General features: G+C 36.8%; 4 protein-coding genes and 1 non-coding gene across 7 annotated transcripts; 1 reads left to right on the top strand and 4 right to left on the bottom strand.

Annotated features, from left to right (window-relative positions):
• Positions 1 to 82: 82 nt before the first annotated feature.
• LOC106370896 (60S acidic ribosomal protein P1-3-like) lies at positions 83 to 1,212 on the bottom strand. Its single transcript, XM_013810891.3, has 4 exons — positions 1,094 to 1,212; positions 838 to 921; positions 435 to 650; positions 83 to 342 (listed from the first exon to the last, which is right to left on the bottom strand). Exons 2-4 carry the CDS (start codon positions 907 to 909, stop codon positions 289 to 291), a joined length of 342 nt encoding a protein of 113 aa, XP_013666345.2. The 5' UTR covers positions 910 to 921; positions 1,094 to 1,212; the 3' UTR covers positions 83 to 288.
• Positions 1,213 to 1,929: 717 nt separating this feature from the next.
• Positions 1,930 to 4,513, top strand: LOC106397436 (protein IQ-DOMAIN 18). 2 transcript variants are annotated; one of them, XM_013838018.3, is made up of 5 exons: positions 1,930 to 2,286; positions 2,367 to 2,657; positions 2,843 to 3,088; positions 3,304 to 3,444; positions 3,550 to 4,513. In XM_013838018.3, exons 1-5 carry the CDS (start codon positions 2,170 to 2,172, stop codon positions 4,339 to 4,341), a joined length of 1,587 nt encoding a protein of 528 aa, XP_013693472.1. In that variant the 5' UTR covers positions 1,930 to 2,169; the 3' UTR covers positions 4,342 to 4,513. The 2 variants fall into 2 exon arrangements, with proteins under 2 accessions (XP_013693472.1, XP_013693471.1); XM_013838017.3 differs by having other exon boundaries at positions 1,938 to 2,286; positions 2,364 to 2,657.
• A 1,332-nt stretch (positions 4,514 to 5,845) lies between these two features.
• On the bottom strand, positions 5,846 to 5,918 carry TRNAA-AGC. The gene has a single exon. It is a non-coding gene; the product is annotated as a tRNA-Ala (tRNA).
• A 415-nt stretch (positions 5,919 to 6,333) lies between these two features.
• LOC106401381 (3-ketoacyl-CoA synthase 1-like) lies at positions 6,334 to 8,395 on the bottom strand. Its single transcript, XM_048757639.1, has one exon. It carries the CDS (start codon positions 8,174 to 8,176, stop codon positions 6,587 to 6,589), a length of 1,590 nt encoding a protein of 529 aa, XP_048613596.1. The 5' UTR covers positions 8,177 to 8,395; the 3' UTR covers positions 6,334 to 6,586.
• A 3,555-nt stretch (positions 8,396 to 11,950) lies between these two features.
• Positions 11,951 to 15,153, bottom strand: LOC106401821 (CBL-interacting serine/threonine-protein kinase 9-like). 2 transcript variants are annotated; one of them, NM_001315665.1, is given in 14 exon segments: positions 12,036 to 12,116; positions 12,200 to 12,274; positions 12,370 to 12,426; positions 12,514 to 12,630; positions 12,723 to 12,830; positions 12,918 to 13,043; positions 13,163 to 13,252; positions 13,339 to 13,464; positions 13,658 to 13,711; positions 13,831 to 13,911; positions 14,003 to 14,110; positions 14,266 to 14,337; positions 14,486 to 14,548; positions 14,842 to 15,030. In NM_001315665.1, coding segments are annotated over 14 exon segments (1,344 nt in total). In that variant the 3' UTR covers positions 12,036 to 12,038.
• Positions 15,154 to 17,344: the final 2,191 nt, after the last annotated feature.

Below are 17,344 nucleotides of genomic sequence, written 5' to 3'. Positions count from 1 at the left end.
TATTCATCAAAATTTCCTAACATTTCTTGCGATTCGATGATCTTTTCTTATGATTTCATGATTTATAAATCTCACACCAATATTAGCTGTCAAAGAAGGAAATATAAAGAAAATGTCAAACTCCCCGATGGTTTTGCTCGGTAGACTTGAGATACACAAACAGGGTGATTCAAGAAAACAACCAAAACTTGAGGAAACGAAGTAGCAACTAAACAAAACATGGCGCGTCTCAATTGGATAAAACAACCAACTAATAACAAGAAAAAAACAAAAGCAATTGCTTCTTGCTTAGTCGAACAAGCCGAAACCCAAATCACCATCACTCTCTTCTGCCACTTCTTCCTGCATCCACAATAGATTTTACCAAAAAAATGTTTAGAAACAAGTTGAACTAAGCAATAAAAGAATTTATTAATTGCTGCTATTTCTCCTACCTTCTTCTTCTCCTCAGCGGCAGGTGCAGGAGCTGCAGCACCACCACCGGCAGCTGGGGCAGCAGCTGAAACTGGGGCACCACCTCCGCCACCAGCACCAACGTTCATGATGAGGTCAGTAACGTTACGTTTCTCCGCCATTTTGGCGAATAGCATTGGCCAGTATGACTCGCAACTAACACCAGCGGATTTGATCAACGTAGCGATCTTGTCGGCCTAACAACATTCACCTTAAGGATTAGAGAGATTAAACTAAAACAATTTTAACTAAGCTTTCAATTATCAAGCAAACAGACATAACTCCTAATACTTCAACTCAATGTCTTATAAAAAACTAGCTAAGAACCAAATATTAAGTAAATGGATAATCAGATAAATAACAAAAAGAAAAAAAAACACCAACCGTGATAGAAATACCCTCGTCCTCGAGGATCATAACAGCGTAGCTGCAAGCAAGCTCTCCGACCGTCGACATTGATTTTTCTTTCTGAAACCATGTAAGAACAACAACAGATAATTAATCACCTATTTATCAATAAATATCAATACTCGGAATACACAAATTAAGACTTTAAATCAAACTAAATATATCTACATACAATCTAACAGTGAGAGGTTCCAGAATTAATAAAATAGAAATGGAGAATCATCGAAAGTACCTTAAGACTGGGATCGAAAATGCTTTCGGAGAGCGGCTCAAGTGAATTTCGCTAGGGTATGAAGCCAAGTTGGGGAGACGCTGAGATTATTATAAAGCTTGTACCCCCAGGTATGTATGGGCCGATTAAATTATTCTCTAGACCCATTTGAGTTTTTAGATATTAATCTTTCATTTAACTTTGGGCCTTTTGCCCTTTACTCCTATATAGGCCTGTCTGATTTATAAACTAGAGCCCAAAGAGAGAAAGAGAGGTTTGACTTTGACCAGATGCGTTTGTATTGAGTAAAAAAACAAAACATGTTGGTTGGGTTCTAGGGAACGACCACGGTGGTCCACCTTATGTCTCGATACCTGGCTCCACGCACGTGACAGCACGAGCTTGGTCAAGCTGTCAGTTTCAAGTATAATCCTTCAGATGATATGTTGTACACCATCTTGAGTAAACAACATGTGATGACATGATATCTAACATTGTATTTTCTCTATATTTTTCTTATGTACTCAAGTTTCGTGTCTTTTTATATGGTACATTAATCTTGATCCAAAAGTTGTAGAATATTCACTAAAACTGACAACCATCAATTGATAATTTTAGTGCGTCTTTAATTTAGGATTTTAGTTGAATGATACAAAATGAAAGTAATTTGAAGTGGTTTTAGTTGATAGGACAAAATCAAAGTGCCCATCTATATCCCTAGTCCCTACGGTACATCCACATGGATCGATAACGAATATATGCATGTTAATATCGATGCATTACGAAAATATAAAATAATACTAATATAGTTACTTGTTTATGCGATAAGATAAAATAATGAAAGAGAAAAAGATAAAACACAGTCATCGGTGTCGTGGTTGCAGTTAAAGAGGTGGTCAGAGCCCATTTCTTACACAAGGCAAAGCAACCAAAAGATTATCTGTACTTGTTCCATCTCTCTCTCTCTCTTTCCTGAGTTCAGCAAAAATCGAAAGCCAAATCTCAACCCTCTTTTACTGAGAAACAAGACAAGGAACACCGATACATAACGGTGGTAATAATGTGCTAAAGGGTGATTTTCCGACAACAAAAAACACATGGGGAAAAAGAACGGTTCTTCTTGGCTTTCTGCCGTGAAGCGAGCTTTCCGATCTCCGTCTAAGAAGGAACGAAATGATCCTCACGGTAAAGAAATCGAAGAAGACGAAGAAAAGGTTTGTTGTTTCTAGATCTTGTTAGTCATTCCAAGAAGATATATTTTTGTTCTTCTCATTTTCTGTTTTCTCTACAGAAGAGAGAGAAGAGACGGTGGTTGTTCAAAAAACCGGCGACTCAAGATTCTCCGGTGAAGCCTTCCGGTGTCTCTCCGCCGCCGCCACCGCAAGAATCAGATAACGCAAACTCGAAAACATTACCGGAGACCGCACCGACGACACCACCGAACGCCGGAAAATCACCGTCCGCCGTTGTCTCCGTCGCCACATCAGCATCTCCGGTAGCTGTACCAAATGTGACGAGGCGGATCTATTACGCAAGAGAGAACTACGCTGCTGTTGTTATCCAGACTTCTTTCCGAGGCTACCTTGTAAGCTATAAGCAATTAACTAGAATTAGTAGCAATGCTTTTACTTTATTATATTTTACCTATTGACTTTATAGTGACAAAGACGTGTTATATTATAACTAACAGTGTTTATATACAAATAAATAACGGTACAAGATTGGGATTTTGTTTATTAATATATGGTGTTTGATTTTGTGTAAATGAAGGCAAGAAGAGCATTAAGAGCATTAAAAGGATTAGTGAAGCTACAAGCATTAGTAAGAGGTCACAATGTCAGAAAACAAGCCAAAATGACTTTAAGGTGTATGCAAGCTCTGGTTCGAGTCCAGTCTCGTGTGCTTGACCAACGTAAGCGTTTGTCTCATGATGGTAGCCGCAAATCCGCATTCAGTGACACTCACTGTGGTTTTGAATCTCGTTATCTCCAAGACATTTCAGACCGACAATCCATGGTTAGTGGATCGACCCTCTACTTGAATCTTACATCAACTTAACCATAATCAATGAACGTTTTACTTTAACATGCTTTGGTCTATATGGTTAAATTTCCAAATAGTCTGAGTCTCGTCTTGTAATATTAGTCTGGTCAGGCGTGAGCTAGAGAGTTTGAGAACATTTCTTTCTTTGTTGTTGGCTTATATCTTTTGGTTGTATTTTTTTGTTATAGTCAAGAGAAGGAAGCAGCGTCCCGGAAGATTGGGATGACCGACCACACACGATAGACGAAGTGAAAGCTATGCTGCAACGGAGACGAGACACAGCATTGAGACACGAGAAGACTAATTTGTCTCAAGCTTTCTCTCAACAGGTAAAATAACTAAAACTGAAAAAGTGTTATTACTTATTAATTATTATCATATATGTATAGATAGACCTTCGTGATAATACCGTTTCATTTTTTTTGATAAAAAAGACGTGGAGAACGACTGGTAGCCAATCCGCAGGAAGAGACCACAGGGCAGAACTCGAGGAGGAAAGACCTAAATGGCTTGACCGGTGGATGGCAACTAGACCGTGGGATAAACCACCTATTAGTAGAGCTTCGGTTGATCAAAGGGTTTCAGTTAAAACCGTGGAAATCGACACTTCTCAACCTTACTCAAGAGCAAGAACCGGAAGCCCGAGCCGTAGCCAAAGACCTAGCTCCCCATCAAGAAGCAGCCATCATTACCAACCCCGCAGTAACTTCTCAGCCACTCCGTCTCCAGCTAAGTCTAGACCGATCAATATCCGGTCAGCTAGTCCTCGGTGCCAGAGAGACCCTAGGGATGACTATGACCGAGCAGCTTATAGTTATACATCAAACACACCTAGCCTGAGATCTAATTATAGTTTCACTGCTAGAAGTGGTTGTAGCGTTAGTACCACAATGGTCAATAATGCAGCAATGCTGCCTAATTATATGGCCAATACAGAGTCGGCTAAGGCGAGGATTAGGTCCCAGAGCGCGCCGAGGCAGCGACCTTCCACTCCCGAGAGGGAGCGCGTGGGTTTGGTCAAGAAACGGCTTTCATTTCCAGTCCCGCCTCAACCGGAGTATGATGACATTAATAGTTTGAGGAGTCCAAGCTTTAAGAGTGTGGCTGGTTCACACTTTGGTGCATTGTTGGAGCAGCAATCGAACTACTCCTCGTGTTGCACCGAGTCTAATGGTGTTGAGGTCTCACCAGCATCTACTAGTGACTATAGGAATTGGCTTAGATGACTGTCGGTGGTGATGCCATATCAACGGTCACAATATGTTGTTATCCCTCCAGGAAAAACGTTTTTAATTTTATTTGTATGCAGTGTTTTTCGTATTGACTATTGAATTTGAGTCCTTGAGATTATGTTGTGTTTGGAAATTTACCTTTGAGAATGAACTAATTGTTCTGTAACCTTATAAAAAATATGAAACGGTAAAGAAAACTAAATTTGATTAGAACTTATCGGTAGGATAAATACATTGAGGTCAGTGGAGTTGTACAAGAATATTGTATTTCGAAAGCTAACATTGCATGTGTTACTTTTGTTTTGTCAACTTGCATGTGTTACTTTTAAAGCAAATTTATATAACTAAGCATCAAATGATTTAAAGAAAAAAAAAAAAAACAAATGTGTCTTTTGGTGGCTTTTCAAAAATTGAGGTTAGTTAGGGGCTTAGTAAGCATATGTTCTTACAGATTCTGGGTTGCTCTGACGTAATCGCCGGCTTGTGGTTTCGGGATTCAAGTATCATCTAAATTGCCGACTTGGTTTATCTTTTTTGGGTTTAAATTCGATGTTCAGACTTGTAATTATCTTTGTTTGAAGTTTGTAGTGTGTTTGAGTAATAAATTTTCAGATGACAAAAAAAAAAACAAAAACCAAAAGTGACGTGCACAAATAATTAATTTATACTCTTTTCGCCTTTTACAGGAATAACTTTCGGATAAAAAGTTTTGGATCTTCCACTTCAGCACCAGAATTTACGTATTTTGATGATTTTGATGCAAAAGTGAGACTCTTAAATCTTTTAAGAACTAGCTAAAAAGGAAAAAGAAAAGCTGCAACTTTGCAACTTGAAGCACGAGCAGAGGACATCACCCATGTGACATGATTCCCATCAATCACAAGTCTTGTCACTTGACGTTTACACACGTTCCGTATGTATATCACCTGTGACGAAATTCCATTATAATAGAGGAAATCTCTTTGTTTCCTTTCGAAACTCTTTTATCATTTTGTAATTCGAAATTGCAAATGGTGTCTAAAACAAGTTAAACCGAAATTTTGATTAACATGTCACAGGTGTTCGAAATAAGACAATTATATATACCTGCATGTAAGTTAAGCCTCTTCTGAATAAAAACAGCAAACCAACTCGAGTTGGCCTAGTGGTACTTGAGGGAGCTTCGGCCCCGATACGGTCCCGGGTTCGATTCGCGTTGGTCACGAGAGGATTTACATGGGCTCCTCTCGCCCTCCAGACCACTTAGCGTAACCAGGAACCCTTAAGTGGAGGCTTAAAAATCTTGTAATGGCATGGGTTTAGGCCTGGTGGGCTAGTCGATCACGCAAAATTGTCGGATACTGGATTATCAAAAAAGAATAAAAACAGCAGCATTTTAAGTTGCGGTATGGTGTGGCCATAACTCACATAAGAGCTATAATTGGGCCTATCTAGCAAAGCAATGAACTTTCTACTCTAAAGCCACAAGACAGACAAAATTTCTGTAAAAAGTAATAAATGGAGATGCGGGGTATCGATCCCCGTACCTCTCGCATGCTAAGCGAGCGCTCTACCATCTGAGCTACATCCCCGATTTGCATTGAGTGGGGGCATTAAAGAAACAAATTAATAGTGGTGCATGTAAGACTAAAGACTCCAAAGATGGCACTATGCCAATGATCCTGGAGAACATGTTTTAATCTTGTAACTTTTATTGTATATTTTCTAGAGGCATTAAACGTCTGACATGTTTCTTTTTGTAAATGTTTTTGCCATTTTGTTGTTGTTGTTCTTGTTATATGCAGATGATATTTCAACGACCTCAACCTAGAAGAGTTGTTGACCGGACCTTAGTAAGTTATTAATATAAGATCAAGACTTTGAAGAACCAAGAGAATTTTGTAATGGATATGCGTTCTCGTGGAGACCTTCTCCGCTACTTTTACAAAACTAGAAGAAGAAATATCCATAGAAATTGAAAAGAGTATAAAAAAGGGCACCCAGAAATCTGAACTTAGTAAAATATAAAAATCACTTTAGTATCTGTCGTGTAGATTACGAAGATACGACGACATATGTCTGTCTTTTGACAGATTTTCAAATTTCTGGTTTACCATATTACAAAAAATCAACTAACGTATACCAAACACGCATTTGTATAATTAATTAGATTATAATCTTCATTTGACAGCTTACTTACATAAAAATATTTAACATCAAGAAGTACACAACAATTACATAATAAGACCGATCCAACCAATCATTGCACAATCTTCACAGGATAATCCTCAACCGAACCAGCCCACGCATTACCCGTCAACTCCTCCGTCGAAACCGCTCGTAACGCTTTCCAAACCGCACTGTTACACTTGAAACCAGACCCAAACGCAATCTGCCAAAGTCGATCACCTGTTTTAACCCGACCCTTAGCTTCGGTGTAAGCCATCTCATACCACAGCGAGCTACTCGAAGTGTTACCAAAACGGTGCAAAGTCATCCTAGAAGGCTCCATATGCCAATCTTTAAGATCAAGATTCTTCTGAACCTCGTCAAGAACCGCTCTACCGCCTGCGTGTATACAGAAATGCTCAAAAGCTAGCTTGAAATCTGGAATATAGGGCTTCACTTTGAGTTTGAACAACTTCCTTTTGACCAACGAAATCAAAAACATTAACTGTTCCGACAATGGAAGGACCATCGGTCCTAACGTCGTGATGTTTGTTTTCAGAGCATCTCCCGCGACGGACATAAGCTCCTTAGATAAAGAGACACCGATCGTTCCTCTTTCGTCTTCCTTCTGGTACACGCAATTGTAGTTCTTGTCGTCTGATCCTTTATGTGTCCGCACGACGTTAACTAGCTCGTACTTTGACTTTGACCGGTCTTGTCGTCGGTTAGAGAGGAGGATCGCTGCGCCTCCCATACGGAAGATGCAGTTGCAGAGGAGCATTGACCGGTCGTTGCCGAAATACCAATTTAGGGTTATGTTTTCCGTGCTGACCACGACAGCGCAAGAATTAGGGTTTGCTTTGAGGAGATTGTTGGCGAGTTCGATTGAGATTAATCCGGCGGAGCAGCCCATTCCTCCGAGGTTGTAGCTTTTGATGTCTTGTCTCATCTTGTAGCGGTTCACGATCATCGCCGATAGAGACGGCGTCGGGCTGAATAAGCTGCAGTTTACTATCAAGATTCCTATTTCAGCCGGTTTAATCCCGGTTTTCTCGAAAAGGGAATCTAATGCTCCGAACATAACTGCTTCAGCTTCAGCACGTGCCTCAGACATGTTTAGCTTCGGGGGATTTGAGGTTATGCCACGTGGAAAATAGGTTTCGTCTCCTAAACCGGCCCGGTTCGAGATTCTTTGCTGGAACTGAACCGTGTCATCGGTGAACGCTCCGTTTTCCTCCGTCATCTTCAAGAAGGAATTCACGGACATTTTCCTCTCGTCTTCCGGTTTGTAGCAGGAGAAGTCCACTAAGTAAACCGGTTTAGACCGGTTAGTCACGTAGAGGGTCAAAGCGAAACAAAGGAAAACGGAGCAGGTGAGTCTTGTCGACCCGTTGAGTTGGAGCACCCGATTAGACCAAAGCTCAGAGAGCATATCCAACGTTAGGCCGGTTAGCTGAACCAGCACGGTTCCGGTTAAGGGGAGAATGATGAGGAAGAAGAGAAAGGTGGTGAAGTTGCAAGAGTTGTGAAGTCCAAGCTTCACGTACTTAAGCTTAACGGACGTTAATAAATCCGGCAAATGTCTCTGGATTCGTATAATGGCCGGTGAAGAATCTTGGAACGCCATCTCGGCCGTTAATCTTTCTTGATCCATTTCTATGCTGTTTGTTCTCTCCGTCATTTTTGGTCGGAATATTTCAAACGGGATAAAAAAATGTGTATGATTATTAAATGCTTAGGCAGCTCTGGAGAAGGAGAGAAAATGATGAAGGAAAAATATTAAAAATGGTGAATCTGGATGGTTTTCGTGAAATCAGGGCGAGTGCAGGTGAAGAGATATATAGAATTGCTATTAAGTGCAAGAAAGAGAAAAGACAATAGTATGATTTTAAATAATACGACGATAACAGTAGTTATGATTTAACCAAAAAAGAAGAAGAAGAGAGGAATGAATAATATTCGAAATTAATGGTGGGTGGTTCCGCGATACTATTTAGCTCAACTACCTAAATGGGACCTTCATATTAAATTAAGTAGTCAGATTATTCGTCACTTCTTGTCACACGAAATGCAAATAATGAATAGTACATTTTCAAAAGTCTTTCAACTCCCAGCTGAACACACGTATGGTTAGATCATAAATCTAGGTTTCTGTTTCACACATAAACTTCGGCCTCCTAACTTTCTATTTTTGTTTAGCATAATTCGTTAACTAGAGTGCTACAACACAATATGACATGTTTATTAGATACATTTTTCTTACTAATTAAACTGTTTTAGACAGCCATTAGCAGATACATTGTTCATCCAAGATTGAGTGAGTCTGAGAGAGAGTGTTTGAAAACTAACAATTAAATATTACAAGTTGATAAAATATTATGTATTGACTTATAAATTTGAAGGAAATGTGTTAGAGGAACGTTTCTTTCGTTCATGAGAAGCGTTCCCTTTTCCAATCTCAACTACAAGGGTAGACGAAAGCGTGTCCCCATATATTCAAATTTGCTATTTTTATGTAATTGTGTATTCTCGCCTGCATGCAAACTCCTCTGTATGGAGTCTATGGACCATGATAAATTGACAATGGGTTGGATTACTTCTTAACATCAGCACATTTTGTTTTTTCTCCATTATATACCCATCCAAATTCAATGTTTCGATATTGTTGTCAACATCATATAAAATTAGGCTGTCTCCACTAAGACGTTGATTTAATGAATAAAATTCCACAAATGGTTTCTATTAACAAATAATATTTTGTCTGCCAATGTAAAATTTTGATATTATCTGGAGTAGGCATAGGCACGGATCGGATATCCGGGTTTTTGAAGGTATTTGTGATTTATTTCGTATGTCACGGATATCTAATTTTTCGATTTGTTTTGCTTCGGAAAACACGAATATTCGGAAAAATGGATATCCAGAAAACAAATAGATATTTACGGATATTTACGAATACTTACGGATATCTCATATGTTTTCATTAATACAAATAATCTTAAATTTTTGATACAAATTTGTTTTGTAAAATAATTTTTTGCATGATATATATGATAAAAATTAAAAGAAGTAGCGAATCTACATATTTTGTAAATTTTTTGAACTTAGTTAACAATTATAATAACAAAAAACTTAAGCAAAAAAATTATAATTGTCATAAATGTGTTCTCTTCCTTTATGTAATATTTTTATATAAGTAATAATGTGAATAGAATTTATCAAATCATATGTTAGAATAATAATTATATAATTTTATATATTAAAAACTTTAAATATAATCAAGATATACATGTATTTATATATTGACGGATCGGATCGGATATCCGCTTCCCAAAATTTTAATATTTGTGATTTGCTTCGATTTTAACGAATATTAATTTTTAGTATTTGCTTTGCTTCGAAAGTTTACGGATATCCGAAATTTTTGGATTGAATTGAAACGAATAACAAATCAAATCAAATCTAACGGATAAAATGCTCAGCCCTAACCTGGAGTTAAAATGCTGAAATACTATGAACTTATTTTAGCAGTATGGGTGTTACTGTTAACAATATTAAAGTGACTGGAAATCGACCTGTCGATCAACATTGCGGAACTGTATTTATAGTTTTCTAATATCTTTACCTAATAAAACTACAAATTTGATTGTGCAAAGGTGTCAAAAATGGACATTGAAGGGCCGACAGAGACAGAGGAGCTAATTACCTAGCAAACAACGAGTCGCTTTTGTGGGCTTATGAGTCACGTAACTTCTGAATTTTATTTTAAACAAACTTAACTTATGAATTATTTTAGTCAATACTGATAACTTTGATATCTTTCAATCTTCGCTTATTTAACATCGTTTTATATTTATTGTGAAATCATTTCAATTTACAACATTTTACTAGTGTACGAAGTACAAACATATTTGTGTTGTCTTAACTCGCTAGTCTTATTAGAAGAACCGAGAACATATATTAAACTACTTAGTGTAGATTAAACAGGTTATCAAGTTATATAGATTATCAAATGAAAATATTAGAACATTTGTGGAACAGAGAGCGTATATAGGAGTAGAAAACAAGTTTATCTATCGACGTCAAACTTCATGAGCGTAATAAGAGCTAAAAAGGTGTGGTACAACGCTACTTAACTGCAATATCAAAGTACTTAAATGAAACAATGATGATAATAAATGGACTAGTGCCCATGTGTAGAACTTAGACGAACAGTTAATATTGGTCGGCCTAATTAACACCAACTAACTAGAAACCAGTTCGCCATCAATGTATGAATAAATACAAAATATATATATTATCTTCACATACAATGTATAAAATCGGACTAGCAATTTAGATGGTTGCAACATTAATAAAACGATTTCGAATACGTAGAACAAGTGGCATTGTTGTTAATGTTGGCAGTACGATAATATATGCACTCTACAGCGTCCTTCAGTGTACCAATATCCATATAAGCAACACGACAGAACATTTTTTAATATCGATAGTATAAACTAGAATTGGTATATGCATATTAATTCATGTAAATATTAGATTACGGAATGTTTCAACTATAGTCAAATAGTGAAATTCGTGAGTTTTGATGAAACAATCCCTTTATTTCATTGGTCTTTGACAAATTGAGTTGATTCAAAGAAAGCCACACCGAGTTTTGAGGAATATCGCATGTGGATATAATACTTCATAGCCCATTAGAGCATAATTAACGGTGGCTCTGGTTTGTTAAAGGAGCGGGTCTCACTGTTTTTATAAAAACCGTGTCTTCCGCGTCTTCAATAAGGACTGAGTTTAACTTGGTTCTTGCACTATTCGCGGACCCCACTGATACGTAGCGGTCTGCGATTGATTCGCTTTTTAATTTTTTTTATCAGACAAAAAAAAAATCAAATAAGAACCCATGCATTGTTAATCATGTTCTTAGGTTTGACAATTTTTTTTAGCCCTGCGACTTCGGTTTTCTGAAACTGAACCGAACCGTCGGTTTTCGGTTTACCGAAATTTTTAAAACCTATTCCGAAATTAACCGAATTAAATTTCGGTTCGGTTAATTTCGGTTCGGTTAATTTCGGTTTTCAAAATTATTTCCGAAAATAACCGTTTTTTTTTGTTTTCGGTTAATTTCGGTCTAATTTTCCAAAAAAAAAATTGGATATTTTCGGTTAAATTCGGTTATTTCGGTTAAGTTCGGATATTTTCGGTTAAATTCGGTTTTGGTTTTTGGTTATTTTCGGATATTTTTCGGCTTCTTAATTTTTTTTTTGAAAATCGGAAACCGAACCGAACCGAAAACCGAATTACTTTTCAAAATTCTACCGAACTAAGCCGAACTCAAAACCGAAACCGAACCGAAAACCAAAAATTTCGGTTCGGCTCGGTTCGGCCCGTTCGGTTCGGACAAAAGTCAGCAGGGCTAATATTTTTAGTTATCTACTATCTTTGAAGGTTCATGTTAAAGTTTCAACTTGTTCAATGCTCTTTCTTTCTTTCTTGGTTTAGTTTATATTGCTTTTGAATAGAACAACTTGCTAATGAACTTATTAAACTTTATGATCTTGAGCTGCTCCATCAGTATTCCAGACTACATCCTTTAATCCAGATGAGAAGGTTTTGTAGAACTGTAAAACAGATTAATTTAGAAACCCAATTAGAAAACTAAACCAGTTAAAGATTCTAACCGGTTCATGGACCGAATACATACCTTGTGAAACTCGAGGGTGTCACCGCCGGTTTTCCTAAGCTCTACCACATGTAACGATGGTGCCACTTCAAACACCTGTTACACCAAATAACCAAACCAACATAATTACTTAACAGGTACTAATGATCAATAAGAGAGTGTTCATCTCTATTTTGTTTTTAAATACATACCTCTGTAGCAACTGAGAGCTGGCCTTTGCGACCACTTTTGTCTCCTTTCATTTTTATCTGCGATTTTATTTAACAATCTTTAACGAAGCCAGAAAAAAGTCTAATGAATGACTAACGCATACAAAATCAAGAATACAAACAAACCTTGTACTTGTCTTTACGGACATTGAAGCCTAATGGCTTTGCGGTTTCTTCCATCTTCGACATTATTTCGCTTGCAGGTCGGTTTGAAGTAAACCGCGTCTCTTTCTTCACAAGTTGCTGAAAATTACACAAGCAAATCATTTAGACAAACCTGTGCATGATGTTAGACAATCATCAAAACAAATAGTAAGTAGAAAAAGGGTCCATACGGCTTGCTTCTCGAACAAGTTTTCAAGACTGAACTCGTTTGAGCTAGAGATAAGTTCAAAAGCATTCATCGATTCAGGTTTCTCCTTCTTCTCTGTTACAAGACATTCCTATAGTAGCAGAGCACGAAAGAGTAATTATTAGTTGGTAAAATATACTGGTTGGTATATTACCGGCCCACAAAGGCGGTTATTTACCTTGGAGTTACTGAAAGCAGCATCAACATCATCAATGGTTATGTCTTCATCATCTTGCTCAAATGATGGCGTCTTGTACCCTTGCTTGAACCATTCATCTTCTAGCAACTCTGCGATACTTATTCTCTACAATTAATGAAAACAGTGTTTGTTAAGTTCTTTAACGGTGTAGACCATTTTGGTCTTTTCGTTTACAGCATTTTATGATCACAAATCAATTTTAATTAAGAGTTTTAGACGCTCACGGTTATAGGGCTGGGATCAAGAATACGCTTAATGACATTCTTGGCACCTGGCGAGAACCATGGTGGGCAGTTGAATTCAGCCTTGCATATCTGAAGTTGAACGCCAAAGATGAGATAATAAAAGTACTTAGAAAATAGTAACAAGCAGATGAAGAGAAGCTTGTTATAACACGTACACGTTTATATAATGTCATGAGATTTGGCTCATCAAAGGGCAAGTAACCAGCCATGAGAACAAATAGAATAACACCACAGGACCATACATCTGCTGCTGCACCGTCATAGCCTTTGTCCGACAAAACCTGCCCACAAAAAGATGCTGTAGAGATTAGACTCATATATTTGATGAACATCATAGATCTACGGCCTACAAAAATTTTCTAAAAAGAATAGCAATTCTTGAAATATTTAAAATCTTATTTTGGTCGATTATTAGATTTCTTGGTACACTTAATATGCATTGCCTTTTTTATTGCTGAAACTGTTAGCATGTACCTCAGGAGCAACATAGTTGGGGGTTCCACAAGCTGTGTGAAGCAAACCATCTTCCTGCATTCAAAAAATTGGTGCTTAGTGCTTACAAGTTACAACAATCAAATGTGTGAAAAAAAGAGATTGATATATTGTTCATTTGCCATGATATCCAAATGATAAACTAGATGACTTACCCGAACTTGTAGTGAGAAAGCGCTTAACCCAAAATCAGAAACTTTTAAAACCCCATTTGCATCAAGAAGAAGATTTTCAGGCTGCAACAGGCAAACAACATATAGGTTGAGAAGCTTTGAACATAATAAATATCAGCATATCAAAGAAGTGCACAATTTGAAGATAAAAGACCTTGAGATCTCTGTGGTAGACCCCTCGACTGTGGCAGTAATCAACGGCATTGATGAGCTGCTGAACATATCTCCGAGCTTCATCCTCCTTAAGTCTCCCTTGCTGAGCCTATTGTATGATTCATATCCAAGAATGACGTTAGTAAAAACAGTGGAAAACTGAGAACATGATCAAAGAAACTCTCAAGTTAAGCCATTAGATTTGATCAAATACAGTGAAAGCGTAAGTAAGAGTGAAATAGTGTGCGGATTAGATATGCTTACAATTTTATCAAAGAGTTCACCTCCATTGACAAGCTCAAGAACGATATAGATCTTCGTTTTGCTCGCCATAACCTGCCAGCACCGAACATTACATTTTTTTTTTTTTGAACACATCACCGAACATTACATATTGAGGTTTTTTAACACGCTAAGACTCGAGACTTATTAGTACATACACACATATATGTTTGAAAATATTAAAAAGCCATTATATTCTTACCTCAATGATTTCAACCACATTTGGATGTTTAATTAGTTTCATTGTCGATATTTCTCTTTTAAGCTGCATCCACGAAGAAAATAAATAAATAAAGACGCATGCTCATCATATAACATCAAGATCATGCTCATAACCACTGTCATTGTCGTGATCAACGAGTACGTACTATGACAGATTTCATGGTCTTCAAATCCATAAAAACATTTGTATAAATTCTAATCCGTTTTTAGCTGGAAGTTTTTTAAAAAGTTTAACAAATCATTAACCTAAGACCTACAAAACCTACCTCGGACATGTGGGTCCCTAATCACGAACTCAAACTATTACTAGAATATGTAGTAAGATTACATACGAACCTGTTCAACCATTTTGTGACGTAGAACCTTATCTCGGTCGAGGATTTTAATAGCGGCTATATCTCCCGTGACGGTGTTCCTAGCGTATTTGACCTTAGCGAAGCTACCTTCGCCTAGAGTTCGTCCCACCTCGTAGTTCCCCACTCGAGTCCTGCTCGCCGGCGTCGCCCTCTTTCTACTCCCGATCATATTTTACTCTCTTCCTAAACGAAGATCAAGGAAAAAATCACAATAACAAGTAAACTCAAAGAACTCGAGTTATGATTCTCTCTGTCTCTCGCTTGCTAGTGGATGGATGGATGGTGGGAATATAACGAAGCGGGCGAGCGAGAGTTGTAATAGGGAGAGTGAGATTCACGCATTTAATCTGGGTCCCACATGCACTTGCCGGTAACACATTAGTTTCTGTTCCGCGTCCTTCCCGTGTGTTGGATTGTACGTACGTTACTTTACATTCTTTCATTCATTTTTTTGGGGTCAAATTCTTATTTTTTTATCTTGCCAAAACATCACATTCATCCATTCTTTTTTTTTTTTGTGTTAGTGGTAATTTATATAAACTCCAATCTAGTTTTGAGGTTCAGAATTTGGATTATATGGAAGTTGGGCTTTCTTAAATATATGTGGATATGGTTTTATTTCAAGGAAAGTAATCAGATGTTCTTCTATAATGAGTTTAAAATGTTTTTTGTGAGGTAGATTTTATTACATATAATTGTGTGGTCAATCTTCTTCTCTTTCTATCTTGGGTATAGATTAATGATTTGACTAAAAAGGTAGATTAATGATTTTTTCCTGTTTATGTTAAAATCAAAATTATTGGCTTACATTTTCAAATATATGGTTACTAGTTACAACAACAGGTTTTTTTATTTCCAATCATTTATGTAACTGTTATAGATTTGATTTAGAGAAAAGTATGTTAAAAAAAAACGAGATGATTGAAATAGTTGATATTTCCATGTGAGTAAAGGTCATTGTGAACCCCACAAATCCTTCCTGATAAACTCAGATGACACAGAATGTGATAATGTTTTTATATTTCTGTTCTTATACAACAAAGACTCTTCTTTCTTTTATTTATATCCTCTTATATATTCGTCTGATTTTTCTGATATTAGAATACAGCCGAAAATGCAGAAAACTGTGGCAGACAGTGAGTTAAATGAGTTATGGCAAAACTAATAATGATACAATATTTTTTAAAAAAAAATATTTCACGAATAAAAAAAGGAAATAATGCAGACTGAACCACTCATTCAATAATTGAGTCTGTTATAAGTTTTTTATTTTCTCAAAGTCGGGTACAATAATATTCACGTCGCCATCACATGAAAGCAATTACATTTTGTTATCAAATTGAACTTCTTCAGTCCAAATTTAATTTTATAGTATACTTTTGTTTTTGTTTGTTTGTTAGTAAAGTTTTCATTCGCCAATGAGTTATTAGATTAGTACGAATAAACTCTTTTGTACGAAAAATTAATTCAAATTTGTTTATTTACTTCTTCTTTTTTGTTGTTTGTAGAGTTTTCATTTGCCTACGAATTATTCGAATAAACTCTTTTGTATGAAAAATTAAGTTATCTCCTCTTGTATGAAAAAACATGGCGAAATTAAAGTGAACCAACAGGGGTGATTGGGCTGGACCTTCCAAATTAGCCAGAACCACCGTAATGTAACTTGTTTGATAACACATGGGCCTTGTATTAAAGTATTATGTTGGACCTCAGGGCCCAAATATGTCGAAACATTCGTCATTATCCCACTATATAAAAGAAGCTATTTTTAAGCTTCCTAAAGCTATCCACATGGTCAAAATAATCAGGACCAATCAAAGTGCCATGTCATTGTGGACTAGGCTTGGATACAAAAATTAAGTTAACCTTTGCAGCCCATTTAAACCATTTCGCAGCCCAACCTAAAATCTAATTCTCAAAAATCTAAAAATCACTCATCCTCCCCCTAACCTAAACGCCGTCTCATAATGGTTTCCAGAAGCTGATAAGATCAAAGATTCAACTAGACAAAGCAAGCAGCTTGAGGAACCAAAAGTTATGGATTGGCGTTGTTTTATCGGCTTTTTCAGTTCAAGTTTATTTTGTGAAGAAGAGTATTTGTTGCTTGGGTCATCTTCTTGCATTTTCATGCGATTGAGTTTGTAAGTCTCAGAAGCATCTTTACGGTTTGTTTTCTGATGGAATGTACTGTTTCATAATTGCAATGCGTACTTCTTTTCATTATATATGGATGAGATGAGATGTGACCGAATAAATTTCGAAACATGATTCAATTATCTCCATATTTATTATGTGTGATTCATGCCAGATTGGTTAAAGACATTGACTGTGAAGCTCTCCTGAATTTTAAGTAAGCAATTAAATGACTATAAACAATTTGTGGTCTGATTTATTATATGCTAAATTTTATACATATGAACTTAGTAAATAGTTCTTTTTTTTGCCACTGAGGGGACATAGACAACATGGGAGCATAAATAAAT

Source organism: Brassica napus, chromosome C5, assembly GCF_020379485.1.
Source record: "Brassica napus cultivar Da-Ae chromosome C5, Da-Ae, whole genome shotgun sequence".
NCBI classification, from domain to species: Eukaryota; Viridiplantae; Streptophyta; class Magnoliopsida; order Brassicales; family Brassicaceae; genus Brassica; species Brassica napus.
The sequence above is the reverse complement of the archived record's forward strand: the minus strand, read 5'-3'. Positions and strand labels throughout refer to the sequence as shown.

What these genes read in the sequence shown, in the direction of transcription:
- LOC106401381 (XM_048757639.1), bottom strand. Translation starts at nt 8,176, where the DNA reads ATGACGGAGAGAACAAACAGCATAGAAATGGATCAAGAAAGATTAACG.
- LOC106370896 (XM_013810891.3), bottom strand. Translation starts at nt 909, where the DNA reads ATGTCGACGGTCGGAGAGCTTGCTTGCAGCTACGCTGTTATGATCCTC. An exon ending in ACGAGGGTATTTCTATCACG is followed by an intron (nt 651 to 837) that starts GTTGGTGTTTTT and finishes GAATGTTGTTAG; the next exon opens with GCCGACAAGATCGCTACGTT. An exon ending in CCGCTGAGGAGAAGAAGAAG is followed by an intron (nt 343 to 434) that starts GTAGGAGAAATA and finishes TTGTGGATGCAG; the next exon opens with GAAGAAGTGGCAGAAGAGAG.
- LOC106397436 (XM_013838017.3), top strand. Translation starts at nt 2,170, where the DNA reads ATGGGGAAAAAGAACGGTTCTTCTTGGCTTTCTGCCGTGAAGCGAGCT. An exon ending in TCGAAGAAGACGAAGAAAAG is followed by an intron (nt 2,287 to 2,363) that starts GTTTGTTGTTTC and finishes TTTTCTCTACAG; the next exon opens with AAGAGAGAGAAGAGACGGTG. An exon ending in TTTCAGACCGACAATCCATG is followed by an intron (nt 3,089 to 3,303) that starts GTTAGTGGATCG and finishes TTTTTGTTATAG; the next exon opens with TCAAGAGAAGGAAGCAGCGT.
- LOC106401821 (XM_048756555.1), bottom strand. Translation starts at nt 15,030, where the DNA reads ATGATCGGGAGTAGAAAGAGGGCGACGCCGGCGAGCAGGACTCGAGTG. An exon ending in GTGAACTCTTTGATAAAATT is followed by an intron (nt 14,111 to 14,265) that starts GTAAGCATATCT and finishes ATCATACAATAG; the next exon opens with GCTCAGCAAGGGAGACTTAA. An exon ending in TCTACCACAGAGATCTCAAG is followed by an intron (nt 13,912 to 14,002) that starts GTCTTTTATCTT and finishes TGCCTGTTGCAG; the next exon opens with CCTGAAAATCTTCTTCTTGA.